The sequence below is a fragment of the Bidens hawaiensis genome, unplaced genomic scaffold, assembly GCF_021521415.1.
Source record: "Bidens hawaiensis isolate Kalapana, Puna unplaced genomic scaffold, B.hawaiensis_p1.1 tig00014039_1, whole genome shotgun sequence".
Classification (NCBI taxonomy): domain Eukaryota; kingdom Viridiplantae; phylum Streptophyta; class Magnoliopsida; order Asterales; family Asteraceae; genus Bidens; species Bidens hawaiensis.
In genome coordinates, this window is record NW_027492209.1 from 620821 (window position 1) to 638103 (window position 17283).

Consider the following 17283-nt stretch of genomic DNA (forward strand, 5'->3'; position numbering starts at 1 on the left):
ATTTGGTTCCTGTTACTTTAAAACATGGTTTCCTTTAAAAATATGGACATCCCTCAAGATTATAAAAGTGAGTATATGTTAGTTTTGTGATCGAAAGTGTCATAAACTTATTTTTCACCAAGTCATTGGAAAATTATTTTAATTTGCAAAAGAAAGGGATGGGTAGTTTTAGTTAGAGGTTAACTCAGTAACTAAAATCAAATTCTTGTTCATTAGTTGAATACATAATAAATCTAACGTTGGGTTCATATTACACATCAGTAGATAATTCATGTTATAATATGAATAAAAGAAAAGGAATTCAACCCAATCATATAATGAATCCCTGGAATCTAATATAAAATTATAATTAAAGTGTAGGTTCTAACATTACTTGAGGGTAACTCGACCCCGTCTGCTTTGCTTATAATCATATAAGGTACGGATTCCGTGTTTTTCTTCTTTTAGCTTTATATTGTTTTCACCGTTCTCGTAGTGGTACGGATTCTGTTTCTTGTTACTTCGTAGTACGGATTCTGGTTTCCGTCACTCATAGTATAAATTATATTTCTGTTACTTCGTAATACGGTTTCTGTTTTCGTTTACTTATAATATAAATTCTGATCCGTTACTTTGTAGTACGGATTTTTGTTACGCGCCAATTATATTTTTGAGTTCAGTTATTTTATTTAGTTATATGTTTTTAGTTTTAGTACTCTGTTACCCGAGCAACACTTTTCGTGGCAGTGTGTTTTAAAAGTTCACGGCGTCTCTAACTAGTACTTTGGTAGTACTTTGGCCATTTAGGGGCGTATGGATCGATCCTAGTTCAGTTATATGTTACACGTTATATGTTACATGTCATATGTTACAAGTTATATGTTATATGTTTCTGGCTCTGGGTGTTTCTGTTATAGTTCTGATATATTTCCGTATGCGTTTGATTATGTTCTGTCCAAGTGTCGGATCATACCTCCGAATTTTATTAAGTTTATGTTTCTGATTTGGTGTTGGTTCCGAGTTTATATTCAAATCGGTTTTTGGTGTCAACTTAGTTTAGTTTCAGTTCATTATATATATATTTTCTTTACGTATGTCCGTATTTACATGTACTATTGTTCTTTCTGTTACTGGGCAATTTTTGGCTCAGCCGTATTTTCTTGTTTTGTTTTTCTTATTTTGTTTACAGGTAATCCGGGACTCGGGGAAGTTAGTGATGAGAGAGATTAATGAAGTTCAATTTTTTTTAAAGACTTTCCATGTTCGATTATTTGAGTGAATATAATTTGACTTAGGCTTCTTCAAATTTTGTTTACGATATCTGTAATGGTGACACGTCGGCCCTAACCAGGTCGGGGTGTTACAAAACTATAAGTCGGCAGTGACTTTAAAGTTTTGTACTAAACTAAAGGTCAATATTGACTTTAAGGTTTGGTAGTAAAACTAAAGGTTGGTAACGGCTTTGGAACTTTGGTAGCTATTAAGTTTGCTACTAAAAATATAGTTTTTGATACTAAATGTAAATGCGATGGTTATACCCTAACGACATCACTATTGTAATATTGCGATGTTTCACCCAACCTTCTTGTCGGTTCAACACCTATAAAAGGAAATCATTTTGTGACTTTTGTCTAACTTTAGATACCGAATTCATACTTCAAATTTTATGGAAAATAATATCTAGTTCTTTTAAAAATGAATTGCTTTAATATGAAATTGATTGTATGGTTTAGAAAAGGTACCCAAACTACACAAAATATATAATTTCTATAGCGAAAAGATGAATATAATGAAATGGAACAAGTCATATGAGACAACATTCAACACTTAAACATGATAAAGTCGAGGCCAACAAGGAGTTGAGTGTGGCTCTTCATTGTATTTTCTTTTTACGCTTATTTGTCTTTGTTCTCTTATTATTCTTTTATTTGACATATTACTCCCTCCGTCCCATTATAAGTGTTATAATTTGATTTTTCAAGTCTTTCTTGTTTAACTTTGACCGACAATATTTTTGTTTGTGTTATATAACACTTGATGTAAAATATATGAATAGATTGAGTTTTAAATGTATTTTACATTGATATAATTTTCATCAAATATTATATGACACGGACAAAAATATTTACGGTCAAGGTTGCAAAAGAAAGACTTGAAAAGTCGAACTACGACACTTATAATGGGACGGATGGAGTATTTATTTCTTTTTCTTTATTATACTTTCTTTTCTTTCTTTCAAAATATCTAAAGAGAGAATTTTTAAGTTTATAAATCTTTGTTATGTAAATTTTTTAGCAAAACTTATTTTTAATATGTTTAAGTTTCATCTCTCTCTATTTTTTTAAATCTTAATAAAAATCTTGTGTTATCATTATGTTAAAAAGACTAAAGTGAATCTTAAATAAAAATAACGTGTGTTATATTCAATGATTTAAAACACTAAAGTAGGTTTGGGACAACATTACATTCAATAATATTGCATGAACCAAGAGGTTTGAACTTATGCTTTTTTTAATAGCAACTCAAATAGTATTTGCAAGATATATAAATAAACAAGCTACAGAAAGATGCTATCACAATAAAACAACGAAGTATAGTGATTCGTGTGGATGTTTACACCACTCTTTGATATTGAATTAATGACATGTTTTGATTGTTAATTTCCATCTAAAATAAATAGAGATCACCATGTAAAACTTATCACTAAACCTAATGATGGTCACTAAAACTTCTCTGACCAAGGTAGAGATCTCTGCATGTATTCAAGTTTTATCCTATGACCCTATCATCAACAGACGAAAAATGATATTTTACTAACCAATTTGGTAACAGATTCATAAACTTTTCTAAATCAAGGAAAAATTTGGTATGATGAAAACAAGTCAGGATAAAATGGGTTTGATAAAACAAGATCATGCTTACGGCGTGTATTCATCCTTATTTTCTTCATGCAATTAATTAACTAAAGGGGTTTAAATGTAGAACAAAGTAATAACGCACACTTTTTAAGATTCCAACAATGGTAAATGTTGAAATAAATTCCCATCATTGTTTTATTCCGAAGGAATATTACAAAAGTACATATCTTTAAACACTATGGATAGACTACAGATGGCACACCAGGTCAGACCAACCAGGATCCGTCAAGTGTTATACGTATTCGATACCATATTTTTTCCAAAGTGAAAAAAGAAGATGATTTTATTTACGTTGTTATTTACATGACATAAAAGGTTGAGTAAAGTACAACGACGACTCTGGTGACGTATTCAGAAACTTTTATGAGTTAAGAGAAAAAACGATATGGTGAAGATAAGCTGAGACAAAATAAGTGGGTAAGAACCAGGTACTGCTTATTTACTTAACAGGGTTATAAAACTTGCAATTTTTTCATAATTGGAGGACCGAAACGGCCGAGTCCCGAAATACATAGACACACAAGAAGCATCCCGCATACGACTGCATCGCATCGCATCGCATCACAGCATATTCTGGTCGTTTCTAGGGCTCACATTCCCCTAAGGTTCAGCTTGCACAATTCAATCAATTCTCAATCAATGGCGACTCCTGATGTTTTTGTGCAGGCCGAACACGATCATTAATTTGATCACACTAAAGGTATATTATTATATACAATTTTCCCTAAATAATTTAATCGTTAATTGCTCAATTGAACGATTCGGTTGCAGGCGATGCGAAATCACGAGGATTGGCGCTCGAGAAGAAAATCGAACACCTCGAGAGCTTGAACGACAGAGTAATTTTGATTTAATTTATAGATCTTTATATATTTTTTATTCTTTGATTGAATTGATATATTGACCTAAATAACAAACCTGTATGTACTGATAACATGAATTTGAACTGTTTTAATTTCTAATCTGATTGCAAATCTATCATCTTGTTGACTAGTTATTGATTGTTTCTGCACCTGATATAGAAGTTTGATGTTGTTGATCTCGTTTCGGTATAGTAAATTGTTGCTTCATAGATAGATAGATACTTTGCACTTATGTGATATGATATGCTTTTAACTCTTCGCTCATATCCTTTCTTATTGTAACTTACATAATCTGAGTTTCATAAGTTAGATATACGTTGTGTGTAATTTTTAGTAAGTTTTATGATTGATCCCTGTTTCTGAAAACTGTGATTTTCAGGTTAGCAACAGACGGACACGTAGATGGATAAATGATCGTATATTGCTGGAACTTGTACCTCGTTTGACACGCAGAGGGTTGTTTGCTCCACCGCCTTTTGGTATAACACTTTAATATGTGTATAATAGGATATGTGTAGTAAAGTTAAATACACCTTTATTTAATATTAATCTCCATGCTATGCTCTTTCTTTGCTTACCTGGCAACATGATGTTCGTTTATGGTTCACTTTACAGGTGATGAGGCCCAACCTTCAGCATTTAGCATGACAAATGTGTGAGAGTGGGACAAATTCAGGAACATAGACATGGATAAAGAGGTACGGTTTCATTATTATAGAAAAAATTCACAAAGACCTGACACGTTATGTTTCGTTATATCTGTATTTAATGTTTCATCTTTTAATGTTTGTCTATGTAGGCTGGTGCACTAGAGGCACTTAAAGGTTTATCATCAAAGAAGAAAAGCAATGTGGATGCTGATAAGATAGCTGCGTTGACCGCATGGCATAGGGTTGACTGCAGAACTCGAGAGGCGTTTCGCCGGAGTTTTCTTCCAGAACTCGTTAATGGTTATGAGGTATTTTACATTGAAATAATTATATTATTATTATTATTGTTATTACTATCATTCAAATCATATATATTTTATAATCATAGTGTATGATACGTTTACTGTTTTCAGGTGAACATACGTGCCTTTGTATCAGAGGCAGCTAATGAGGAGGTTCTTGTGATGTATGCACAAGATCCGTTTCATAGGTTGTTACTTCATGGTGTTTGTGAGGTAAATATAGATCTTTTTCAGAAAGTTTTTACTAAAATTATTATCAGTTCGAGTTCGTTTGTTTAACTTTAAGCGAGAAAACAGTTGAACACGGACATGGGCTTCTTGCTTGTGTTCGCTCGTTAATAAATGTTTGTGCTCGTTTGTTAATTGTATAAATGAATGGTTAATAAAAGTAAACAAACGAACATAACTTAACATAGGTGAACGAACATAACCGTGCGATAATCAGTTAAAAGTAAATGTAAACATCGATCTGTTGGCCTGATTAATTAGCTAAATCTAGACTAAATTGTAGTGAGTATAAAAAATTAAGTGAATATATAAATGGGCGAACTTAATGTAAGCCAACGAACAAAAATAAACGTAATCAAACGAACATAAACAAGTGTAAATGAAGGGACATAAATGGAAGAACAAGAAATGTGTTCATGTTTCTTCGTTTAACTAAGTAAACACAAAAAAATGTTCATGTTCGCTTGTTTATTAAATAAACGAACATAAACAAACTCTCACCAAATGGTTCACTTAATGTTTGGTTCGTTTACAGGCCTACCAATTTTAGTCTTGAATGTTCTCAACTTAATTAGTGTCATAACTCATATGGTTACTTTTAAAATGTGCTCATAGATTTTCTTTATTATTGACAGTTTTACAATTTGGTGTCAACAACTGAGACCGAGACCAAAGGTACAAAGGTGTTGAAGATGACCAAAATCAAGAAGAAGAAAGCGGGTAAAAATGAGCTCCCAACCAACACGCTTTGTGAGTTTCTGAAAATGGCAAAAGATGGTTTTTGGTAGGTGTTTTAACCTAACTGGACCATGGTTACAGCCGTGTAAATAGCTAGCTTAAGTTTGTACCAGCTAAAATATAACTGGATGTGATTTTGTTTCTGTTGTGCCCACCCTTTGAATAAGTTATTTGTAGCTGCTAATGTGGTGGAAGTGCCAAAGATTCTTGTAAGTTGTAACATTCTTTTTATTTGACTCTGTTGGATATTTATTTCAAATGTCTTATAATAATATTATCTTTACTACTGATTTCTTGAATATGTATGAGTCGAGTCGATGGAACATCTAATTGTTGTAGAAACTTCATGATGAATTATGAAGCTTTAGGAATCTAGAATTAGATAGTTTCTTCCTTCAATTGAAATCATGGGGCATGCTAGCCTTATTTGTTGCCATGCCTCATGGAGCAGCATTTTAACTATCGTTTGTATACTTCACTCGTTACACAATTTACGTTTTTACTGATTTGGAACAACAGAGATTATTGAATCCGTTCGATCTTAGAATCTGTTACTTTTGACCAAATATTGTAGAATGATCTCCGAGATTTGGTTTTTATTCAAACGACAAACTTACTTCATTTGAACTTTAATTTCTTTAGGCATTTGTGAGACGTTTGCCAAAACTCCCAAATCTTAAGATAATTTGAAAATTGATTTGCATCAACTTCATGTCCTGCCATTTAGTCTGTTCCTTGACTTGATTGAAGTGTTTACCAATCCTGATAGTTATCTTGAGGAGAAGCCTAGGCGGGCAGCTTAGCGAGTCGCCTTTAAAAACCATCTTATAATTCATCTGAAGGATATAAGTTGATGTATTTACGATGGACGTGACCAAATCGACGACAGAATTATACAAAACTCAATCTCCTATTGCCCTGCTGCACCAATTTTTCATAATTAGGCCGAAATTCAACGGACCATCTGTAAGCTTCAGTTCATCTACATCTAACTTTTGGATTAAAACGAGTTTCATATCCGATACCTCCATCTCTACTCTAAAATTTCTTTTGAGATGAACTTGTGGTTATGTTATTTCATTTCAGGTTTTAAAATTGAAAATTTTAAAATATTAGAACCTCATTAATGTGCAAAATTAGTAAATGAAATTGCAGTTACATTACATAAACAAAGTGGAACTAAAGCCACAATACATGACAACAATAAGGTAACAAGTTGACTTCTAAGCACTAACAATTAATCGTCAAACGGATACTGTTCATACCTAATAGAACAATCATTAAGCACAGCTCTAGCACCAATCCTATCATTACAATTGCTCAACATCTGAAATTCTGCTGCATCAAGACACTTTTTGCAATCTGTACTCGTGAGGTTTTGATTACAAGTAGCATGACCGTAGGCAAAAGCGTTAGGATAAGGAGAGATGTTTTTGTAGTTGTAACCTTGTTTAGCAGGAGTCTTTGTTGTCAGTTCATTGAGAACATACGCTAGGCTTATAGCAAATGGATCGCCTCTGGTATAAATTCCTGAATTACAAAGAACACTTGTGATGTTCGTGTTCGGTACACTTTGTGCAACGTTGCTTATACTGCATAATCCAATTAGCAAAACCGTGATAATCATCGTCTTAGTTTGGAGAAAATCCATGCTTTATCTGCTGATTTATCTCAAATGAGATATAAAAATGGTTATATGGATGTAGTATCTATTGGTTTCTCCACCTTGTTTTCTTTTTATTGTCTCTTTTGGTTTGTCTTTTTTTGTACTGCTGAATACACCTTTGTATTATATTATATAGACTTGATGCATGTGGGACAATGCTCAATAATACAATTTATCTTTATATTTATTCATCCTTTATTTTGACTAGATATATGATGCTATTTGTAGTAACACATTACATGAAGTAGCAGATTTAAAAGATGTCATTTTTTATTATATTATAACCTGAAAGTTGTTATTATTGTCGATAAAGTAGTTATTTTTCGTCGGTACATTCTACAAGTATAATGTAGACACTTACCTCATCATACTAGTAAAATTTCTAGCTAGGTTACAAGTCTCTTTTAAGCTATACACACACACACACACACACACACACATTAGTTTAGGCTATTTGCATTGGGTTGGAAACCGGCAAGCTCTCCAAGTGCTTCGACTTCTTTTGCTAGCGTTTCCACTTTATCAACAATCTCCATTAAAATAAACAAGAAGTTAGCTATTGCAATAGATTCAATATTTGCGGTCCCTTTAAGCTTCGATGAAGATGAAAGGAATATAAGTTCTAGTTTAATGGACTGCAACTGTGGCACTGTTATAACCTTTGCTTGACATTTTTGCATATTCATGATACTTTTTCCTAGCTCACGCATAGTTAGTCCGAGTGACAGCCCAACTGTTTTGCACGGCTCTTTGATTATATTTTGTAACGGTGTTGAGGGCTGTGTACAAGAAAGTAGCAATGTAAGTCGATCACTCGATTAATTGCCTTAAATATATATCAAGTCAAATTGATAATGAGTATTAAGAACCTGTAATGGTGATTTAAGGCACTCTTGCATTGACATAATAATTGAAGCCATTTCTCTCATGAGTTCGCCTATCTGTATATATTTATCCCAAGGGTAAAATAGTCCAAATCTGCCATGCCAGGGTTCCCACCTTGCAAAATTTGCCTAAGAATCAAATAGGATTGGATCATTAGAATATTTCTTGCACTAGGTGACCAGGAGTTTTCGTACGAGTGTTTCATAATATTTAGAAGTGATAAAGATTGATGACTTATATTAGTGCGTTGACCGGCATGACATATGTTGACTATGAGTTAGTTAGTCTTTGACTTTGAATTAGTTAGTTCCTTCCAACTAACTTGTGTACTTAGATTTGTATATCAGTTAACAAAAATACAATTAATGAAAATTTAACCTCTTTCTCTATCTAAAAGAAACCAACATGTAACCATTTTAAGATAATATTAATGTTTTCTTTCTACATATATTAATTTAATACCCTTTCTGATGCTTTAATTTTTTTCTTAAAAAATGTTTCATATTTTGTTTTTTACTTAATAAACCAATACCTTTTTTTTAAATATAAATAACATAACAACATAGTTTCATTTAAATTTTAATTTTTATAGCATCTGAATTTTATGTAACATTTAAAATTTTTTAAATTAATTATGACGCCATGCGGTCTTAACTGTCCAACCAATGAACTGGTAAGCCCCCCAGTTCACTGTTTGGTCCGGTTATGAAAATATTGAATTTTAATTTCAAAGCTTTATCACTTTATGTGTCTAGTATGACAACACATAAGCTAATGAGTGTAGGTTTCTTCGTTATATAATCTTATATAATAAATCGAAAACCTTCGCTTTGTTTTTGTCTGCATTTCCCTGCTGCTCATGATTAGCTGTATTTGAACTTTTTTATAAATATCTCTAGATTATTTGATTCTTAACACTCAAAAGTGAAACATCATATTACTTATACAATTAAGCATAGGTGCATACAAACATAAACTATAATTAGTAAGAGACATTACCAATGATTCATCACTTGATTTGGAGTGCAATACCGACTTACAATCCCCGACACTAATTCTTGGCATGCTTTCTTGTTCACTAACTACACTAAAGTAAGCTTTCATGCAATCTGCAATTCACCATGTTTTCAGATAATAATACCATAATAATAGTGTTTATGAAAGCTCATTTCTTGTGGCTGTAATTACCTTCAATGCAACAAGCTAGTTTGTCAAACTTAGAGGATGTCAAACGATGAAGTTCATCACTAGCCCACATTGGAAATATGAGTATACTAGTGAATACGCATACAGCAAAACCCATGCCAATTGTTGAGAGACGTTCACGGGCTAATTCAATAATTTTGTCCGCACGCAAACCAGATACCGCTACTAGATTAAACGTAAGGATGAAGATCATGAATCCATAATCGTATTTCCTTTTTATGCTTGGAATCAATCGACAGTAAGTCACGACAGCACCTACACTTCACAAAACATTTGTCACATGCACATTTGATGCATTAATTGTATGTAATATATATAGATATTAGAAGATGCATTAATAAACTAAATACTGTTAATGTTCCTAATAGCTTAATTATTATGTGCAATAACTAATAACCAATTTACATAAATGTGATAATAAATACATATAATAAATGACAAAACTGCCCTCAAATAATACTAAATATATAAAATAAATAAAATGACTACTTGTTAAGAGTTTTAAATTATTTGAAAGTTGTGAAATGATCTTGATCCTATACACGCACGCCGCACGGAGACATACATACATATATACATATGTGTGTGTGTGATATAAATCATGTTGCGCTTGTTGTGCTATGCTACCAATGACAATTTTGGTTACAATAATATCAATGTTAACATGTATCCTTACCAAAAATGAACACAAAAACACCAATCGCTACTGCATTCCCGATCTTTCCTAATTCGTCCGCTAAAGTTCCCACCAAACACCCTAATGCACCTCCGAGTATAGTTCCAAGTCCACGAAGTAACCCTTTGCTTAATGTAGCACCTGCATATGTATCAATTATCATGGTAAACAAGTTTGTAAATATATAAGTGCATCTAAATAACTGATAACACACAAACCTGCAAAGAACTCAAATACCACCACAATGGTCATGATAGCCCACATGGCATTTTCACCGACTTGCTCAAAAAGTGGATCAAGTAGATAAAGAAGTGAAACTAAAACTAAAGCAATCCCAACCTTGATGCTATGAATGACTTTTTGCATATGTTGCTCACACGGGTCTTTTATAAAAGATGATAAAATATGAACACAATGTAGTTTCTTTTGTTTCTTGTAGTCAGGAGAGTTTATTTCATTTGGAATATCTATAATGGTGCTCATAGTTAATTGTTTTACCAAAACTTTATTATGTGAATTGATTTGTGGAGATGGAACTTATATACATGAAATTTTTTCATTAGATATGAAACATAAGTGCCAAAGTCGATATCTGTCTCGTGGCAATTCTCCCGGTTTGACCAATCACATTGATGAAATATAGATTATTGTCAGTAAGTGGACGCATTAATGGTCTTTTCACAAAATGTTTTAGTGCAATATTCAGCAAAGTCAAAGTGATATATGCTAATTGCTCAAGTACCAAGCTTTTGATTTGATTTGGGTTTGATTTTATGAGTGAAAAGATAATGTCACTAAGTGTAATTTGAAATTTTGCATGTCCATTGGTATGACTAGTGCCGAAGAAAAGTTATTTACCTTTTCAATTCCTTCAAATTTACTGTCATTTCTTAATAGTATATTGCAGTGAGACTAAAGTGATTTAAAGGCGGTTTTTACATTGGGTAATCGGTTTGTGATTTTTTTGGGATTCATGGTGCTTATCTCATTTTGATATGTGGTGTATTAAGTACATGAATATGTAATTACATGTGACAGTTTTGCCCTATTTACTTATGATTGAGTCGATTTTTGGGTTATGTTTTTATCTTTAGCGGGTCAATATCGCCCAAAGTGTCTTTTTGATGTGTAAAACCTCTATTAAGAATCTGTTTTGACCCGTACTAAAAAAGATTAGTTGGACCCATTACCCCACCGACACATCTTGCTATCTTAAATACACACACACGCATATATCGACTACACGAGCATATATATATAAAAGATGACAGCTACTAAATCTGCTGCATTATCCGAACTGAACTCTCAACCTCTAATGCTGTTTATAAAGATACAACAGTTTGGTCAGTAAGTTCAAGTAACTTTTTATATAAATCAGAAGGGAGATCAATGCTACTCCAAAAACACAAAGAACGGTCTAGTTTTTTTTTAACTGGTAAAGCAAAGTATAGTGCAGCATCCCGAGTTGTCCCACTATAAATTGTCTGTACTGTAATATTGATTTGTTTCCTGACCGTTAGTTAATACATGGCGTGGAGCACTTGTGGTATCTGATTGAAAATTGTAATACGATACGATGAAGTTACAGTATGCTTTAGTAATGCTTTGATACGCGTTAAAAGAGAGACTATTAAAGGGATTTTATGCCTTCATTTTCAGCAGTAAATGGAATCTGAGTGGCCTCATTTTCACTACCGTTTGGAGGTGTGTGAGCTTAGTATGATTTCAAGGTAAAATATCTTATCTTCATTGAATTCAAATTTCACACTTGATGTGTTTTCTGTCTTTTTAAGTTCAGTTTATTTCAACAATAGCCTAATATTTCTTACATTTCTGCCTACTAACTAGTGATACTTTAGGACAAGTAGTGACAATTAATAATCACAACTAGTCATGAGATTAAGCTATAATACTACTACTACTACTAATAATAATAATAATAATAACAACAATAAAATGATCTTATCTTTGTTAATCAATTCAGATTTCACAATTGATCTGTTAGATGAATCTAATCAGACAATTACCTTGCATTTCTTACATATTCTTTTTTTTTTCTTTCTTTTTTTGAACGGTCAACTAAAATGTTATTTATAGAAACCAAGTTTCTTAGGTTTCTACCTCACAAACTAGTGATACTTTAGGACAAGTACAATTAAAAATCACAATTAGTCATCCGAGATTAAACTATAATTTTTTTTGAATGACTTTTGTTTACACTTTACAGGGATATTGAACCCTTGATATTATCTTTGTTACATTCAAATTTCACACTTGATTTGCTTTCTGTCTGTTACGTTGAATTTAATTACTAGACTATTGCCTACTATTTTAACATTTCTGCCTACCAACTAGCAATACTATAGGACTAGTACTGAAAATTAATAATCTCCATTAGTAATCTAAAACTAAGCTATATTATAAGTTTATAACTAATACTAAAAATAATAACAATAATAATTGTAGGGGTATGGTACTAAACCCGGTTTTACGACCATAAATTTATTATGTTTGGCTTATTTTATTATATGGACTAATACAATGTTATTGGGCTGAGGGGGTTTTGTGGAGGTAACCCTAACTGGGCTAGGCCCATTAGGGTACCATGATGGTAGCCATGAGGCTCCCTATATAAGGAGTCTTCACCTCCTTATTAGGGGTTGGTCATTCTCAATAAGAGCCACCACCATATTTTTGTGTCTGTGAACAAGAGATCCTGGAGATTTCTTAGCGGTCACCTCCACACCCCCAAAAAGTCATTGCAGATCCCAACCAGCCGGAGAAGAAGATCAAGACGTGGTTCGTTCATCTCGAAATCCGTGGAAACATCGTCATGGATCAGGTCAGATTCATCTCGTGCTTCGACAATAATTATGACGACAATCTCTCTTGAATAGTGCCTCTGACATGGATTTAGTGCTCAAAAGATAAAATTAATGGGGATTTTGGTTTCACATGTTATTTACACTGCACATTTATATGGTAGCCTAGCTTGTTGCTCCAAAATGAAGATGTGCCCCAGTTATCAATTTTGTCAACAAACTTGTTAGTTGTTACTAGAATAACGTGTAATTATTATTATTTTATTCATGAATTCAACAAAGAACCTCGTGTCTCAATGCATATATTCTTCAATTCTTCAAGGTTTGGTAATTTAAATGTTGATAAAAACAATCTAATGGTGTTTTCTATAGAAGATAATTACGTGTATGCAGATGGTGTTTTTCCAAAACGGAGGCACATAATTAAAAGGTAATTAAAAGAAAAGGGGGTTTGCTATTCTTGTATATTATGACACGGTTCCTATGTATGAATTATGATCATGGTAGCTTTTTGTACTAAATCATCATAGACGAAGACGTATGCCATTATTGCCACCTTAATAAAAAGGCGACGAAATATCTAGGAGATGTTGCCACTTCAATCAGGAAATGACTAACCATTTTAACCCATATTTGCTTATCTCATTACCTTTCATAAATCATAATCATTCTTTCATTTCTTTGACCCCACTAATCCTTCCTTAATCATATATTATCAAGTAATTGGATTTGCACTATCATTATAAATTTTAATTTTGTATTACAAAAAATGTAACATTTCAAAATGGTTTGTGTCAAAATGGATAATAATTTTTCAGGGCATGTCAAAATGGTTTGATGTAAAAAAAAATAAAAATTGTAAGATAGTGTTGTGGGTAATTACTAATTAAGGCACTAAAGATAATTAAATAAAGTGTTTATGTTTATGATAGTAAACTGAGTGTTTATTTGAAAAAAATTACTTGAGAACGAATGAACATTTTTTTCCCTGGATCAAGAAATGAATGGCTAAGATTGAAGACATTGATCACATGTCAAACAAATATGAATGCATGGGTTCACATGTGGATTACATATTTACATGTTCTCAAATGAATCTTCCACTTGTAAATCTGAAATTTTTAATAAAACAATTTAGACTTTAGAAGGTTCAAACATTAAATATACACTTTTGAAGGGATTCTAGACCCGTTGAACTTAATACTATTTTAGTTGGTCTTTATATGATCTATTTAACCAGATGTATAAACGAGTTAAGCTTGAGCTTGGCTTCTTTAACTGATGAGAGTTTGAGTCGAGCTTGTTCCGTGCTCTATTTCTAATGCTTGAGTTCGACTAATAAATAATTTTTCAAGCTTGGTCTCAGCTTATTTAACTTACGACAGTTCGAGCTACACTTGTTTCAAGCTTTATTACTAAAGGTCGATCTTGACTCATGAGTAATTTTTATGTGCTCGGCTTGGGATGATCTCGTTTACTATTTATTAAGTATTTAAATGTTTTGTTTATGTACATATTTAGGAATGTGGTATATTTTTTTATTTATTTATTAATTACTCATAACACAAACCGAACTACATCTGGATAATGGGTGAGCGAGCAACAAGCTGCGCCGCTATCCCCTTTTGAATCGCAAAGCCTATTCTACTAAATGTACATATGTACTTATATATAGCATTATATGCATCATTTAGTTATTTTTATCACAGTTATACATATAATACATTTCATCATGTTATTATATATTTATTATATGAAGTTCAAGTTAGATTTTTATAAATAATAAGCTCATTTAGGCTCACAAGTGTAGTCATGCTTTGACTCATTTATCAAGTTAGCTTTAAATTAGGCTCGAGCTCATTTTAAGTTCTCAAATCAAACCTTTATCAAGTTGTTCTCGAATAGCTCGCAACCAGCTCTTAGATCATTAGAGACAAGAACATGACCACTTGAATTGAGTTTTGAAAGCGTCTTGAGTTCATCCTTTTCATATATAGATGAACCACCATCCCCTAAAGGGTAGACAAATGTTAGGTAAACCTGGAATTTTAGGACACCGATCTTGATTGCATCAAATGATATTTGACCTTAATAGTGTTAGTATAAAATAAAAGTAGAAGTTCCAGGTTCATTTGGTCATTGTTCAATAGTTAAAGGACTGAAATTGTAAATAGTTGTAATAGTTGGGTGAGTTGTTAGTTCGTTGTATAACTACTGAATTGATCTGTAAATGAAGGGTAGCTATTGATTGTGGTTTCTTCTTCTCTCTTGATTCTCTTATCTCAATTTTTAGCTAACAAATTGGTATCAAAGTTGTTCTTCCTTGGAATACGTTTGATTTCATCATCAATCCTTCAATCTGTTCTTTCTTTCTGTTTCAATTCTTTGAAGTTGATCATTGCTTGATTAATTTCAATCTTCATTACATTCAAAATCTGTTCAATTTCGTTTCAATTCTTCAAGAATTGATCAATTGTTCGATCAATTCAAATTTCCCCAATTTCAATCAATTTTGCCCTAAATTCGACTCTGTTTCAATTAGCCATGACCACTCGTAATATGTCAATGGATCAACGAGTACAAGAAAATGATGTAGTCTTGAATCGCATGGAATCGGCTATCACGAACAACGCCGAGAATATTGCTTCAATGAAGACACAAATGGAAAATCAAATGAACGAGCTCATCCAAAGTATCCAGGCGTTAAACAATAATCAAAACAACAATCATCATAACCATGGAGCTGGTGTGAATCAACAACCTGACAATTCACATCTACATGCTTTCCATAACAGCCATAATCGCCTGACCAAGATAGATTTTCCAAAGTTCAATGGTGAAAACATAGAAGGGTGGCTGTGCAGAGCCCAACACTTCTTTGAAATCGATGTCACTCCTGAAACCTCAAGGCTCGTTATGCTGTAGTTCATTTAGAGGATGCAGCTTTACTTTGGCATCAATCATTTGTTAGATCTAGGGGTGGTAGTATTGAAGGAATGTTGTGGTATGAATACAAAGGATTTATTGTTTCCAGATTTGGTTTAGGCTTAAATCAGTATGCTATGGGTTCTTTAGCATATTTGAAACAAACTAATCAATCTCTTGAAGAATTTTGTAAAGAGTTTGATCTAGCTTTGACTAGGGTTGATATTTGTGATGAATATGCTGTGAGCATGTTCTTAAGAGCCATTAAGCCAGAGATTGGAAATCCAGTGAAGTTGATTAGGCCAAGAACTTTACCAGAGGCTTACATGTTGGCAAGGGTTCAAAATGATAATAATATGTCTCTAGTGCAGCCCATTAGATCTTTTAAGCCATCCAGTTCTTTACCAAATTATAGAACCACAGATTATGGCAATAGAAGCGGTGGTGGTGTGAATTTACCTTTGTTACCTGCTCCATCTTTGAAGTCTAAACTCCCTAATGCTAGGAAATTAAGCCATAAAGAAATTGAAGAAAAAAGAGCTAAGGGTGAGTGTTTTGGATGTACAGAAAAGTACACTCCAACTCACATTTGTAAAAATAAACAGTTGTTCTCTATCGAAATAGTGGAAATGGAAGAGGCGGAGTATAATGACCCTGTGGAAATCTTAAGACAAGAATTACAAGATCCTTGTATTTCTTTAAATGCTATCATGGGAATGAATTCTTTTTCTACCATGAGAGTAAAAGGGTCAGTTGGCACAAAACCCTTACAAATCCTTATAGATTCAGGGTCTACACATAATTTCTTAGATAGTGGCCTGGCTACTAAGATGAAATGCCCTGTCAAATCTATTAAAGAACTGAGCATCACCATAGCTGATGGCAACAAATTACCCTGCACTCATTTATGTGAAAAATTTAAATGGTGTATGCAAGGTAACTGGTTCACCACTGATGTCATGCTGATTTCACTGAGCAACTATGACATGGTCTTGGGAGTACAATGGCTGCAAACTCTCAATGACATTATGTGGAATTTCAAAGAGTTGACCATGAAATTTAAGGTGGCTGATCAGATGTTTGAGTTAAAAGGCATAGATTCTAATGGTATGCAACTTTGTTCTTCTGAGAAATTAGAAAGTTTATTGGCACAAGGGGTGGCTTCTGCACAATTATATAGCTTGCAAACTGTGGGTGGTGATTCTTTTCAACATGACACCACCATTTCCCAAATTACCCCTGACATTCAGTTGGACACTTTATTGAAACAGTTTCAAGATATGTTTGAGGTACCAACTACATTACCACCTAAAAGAAACTGTGATCATAGAATATTGTTAAAAGATGAAAACATCACAATAAATCAAAGAGCTTATAGATATCCTGCTGGTCAAAAAGATGTGCTAGAAAAATTGACTCAAGAGT

At 32.9% G+C, this 17283-nt stretch overlaps 2 protein-coding genes and 1 pseudogene across 3 annotated transcripts; 1 reads left to right on the forward strand and 2 right to left on the reverse strand.

Moving 5' to 3' along the window:
• Nucleotides 1-3269: 3269 nt before the first annotated feature.
• LOC143545843 (uncharacterized) lies at nt 3270-5952 on the forward strand (annotated as a pseudogene). Its single transcript, XR_013137507.1, has 7 exons — nt 3270-3597; nt 3669-3736; nt 4140-4239; nt 4376-4458; nt 4560-4718; nt 4824-4925; nt 5576-5952. The product of XR_013137507.1 is annotated as an uncharacterized LOC143545843 (transcript).
• A 963-nt stretch (nt 5953-6915) lies between these two features.
• On the reverse strand, nt 6916-7329 carry LOC143545849 (antifungal protein ginkbilobin-like protein). Its single transcript, XM_077037658.1, has one exon. It carries the CDS (start codon nt 7327-7329, stop codon nt 6916-6918), a length of 414 nt encoding a protein of 137 aa, XP_076893773.1.
• Nucleotides 7330-7784: 455 nt separating this feature from the next.
• LOC143545851 (aluminum-activated malate transporter 13-like) lies at nt 7785-10477 on the reverse strand. Its single transcript, XM_077037659.1, has 5 exons — nt 10330-10477; nt 10112-10252; nt 9418-9690; nt 9229-9338; nt 7785-8123 (listed from the first exon to the last, which is right to left on the reverse strand). The coding sequence occupies exons 1-5, from the start codon at nt 10475-10477 to the stop codon at nt 7785-7787; spliced, it is 1011 nt and encodes a 336-aa protein (XP_076893774.1).
• Nucleotides 10478-17283: the final 6806 nt, after the last annotated feature.

Excerpts from the sequence above, each read along its gene's own strand:
- LOC143545849 (XM_077037658.1), bottom strand. The coding sequence starts at position 7,329 with ATGGATTTTCTCCAAACTAAGACGATGATTATCACGGTTTTGCTAATT.
- LOC143545851 (XM_077037659.1), bottom strand. The coding sequence starts at position 10,477 with ATGCAAAAAGTCATTCATAGCATCAAGGTTGGGATTGCTTTAGTTTTA. Across the intron at positions 10,253-10,329 it reads GGTATTTGAGTTCTTTGCAG|GTGCTACATTAAGCAAAGGG; the intron begins GTTTGTGTGTTA and ends ATACATATGCAG. Across the intron at positions 9,339-9,417 it reads ACTAGCTTGTTGCATTGAAG|ATTGCATGAAAGCTTACTTT; the intron begins GTAATTACAGCC and ends GGTGAATTGCAG.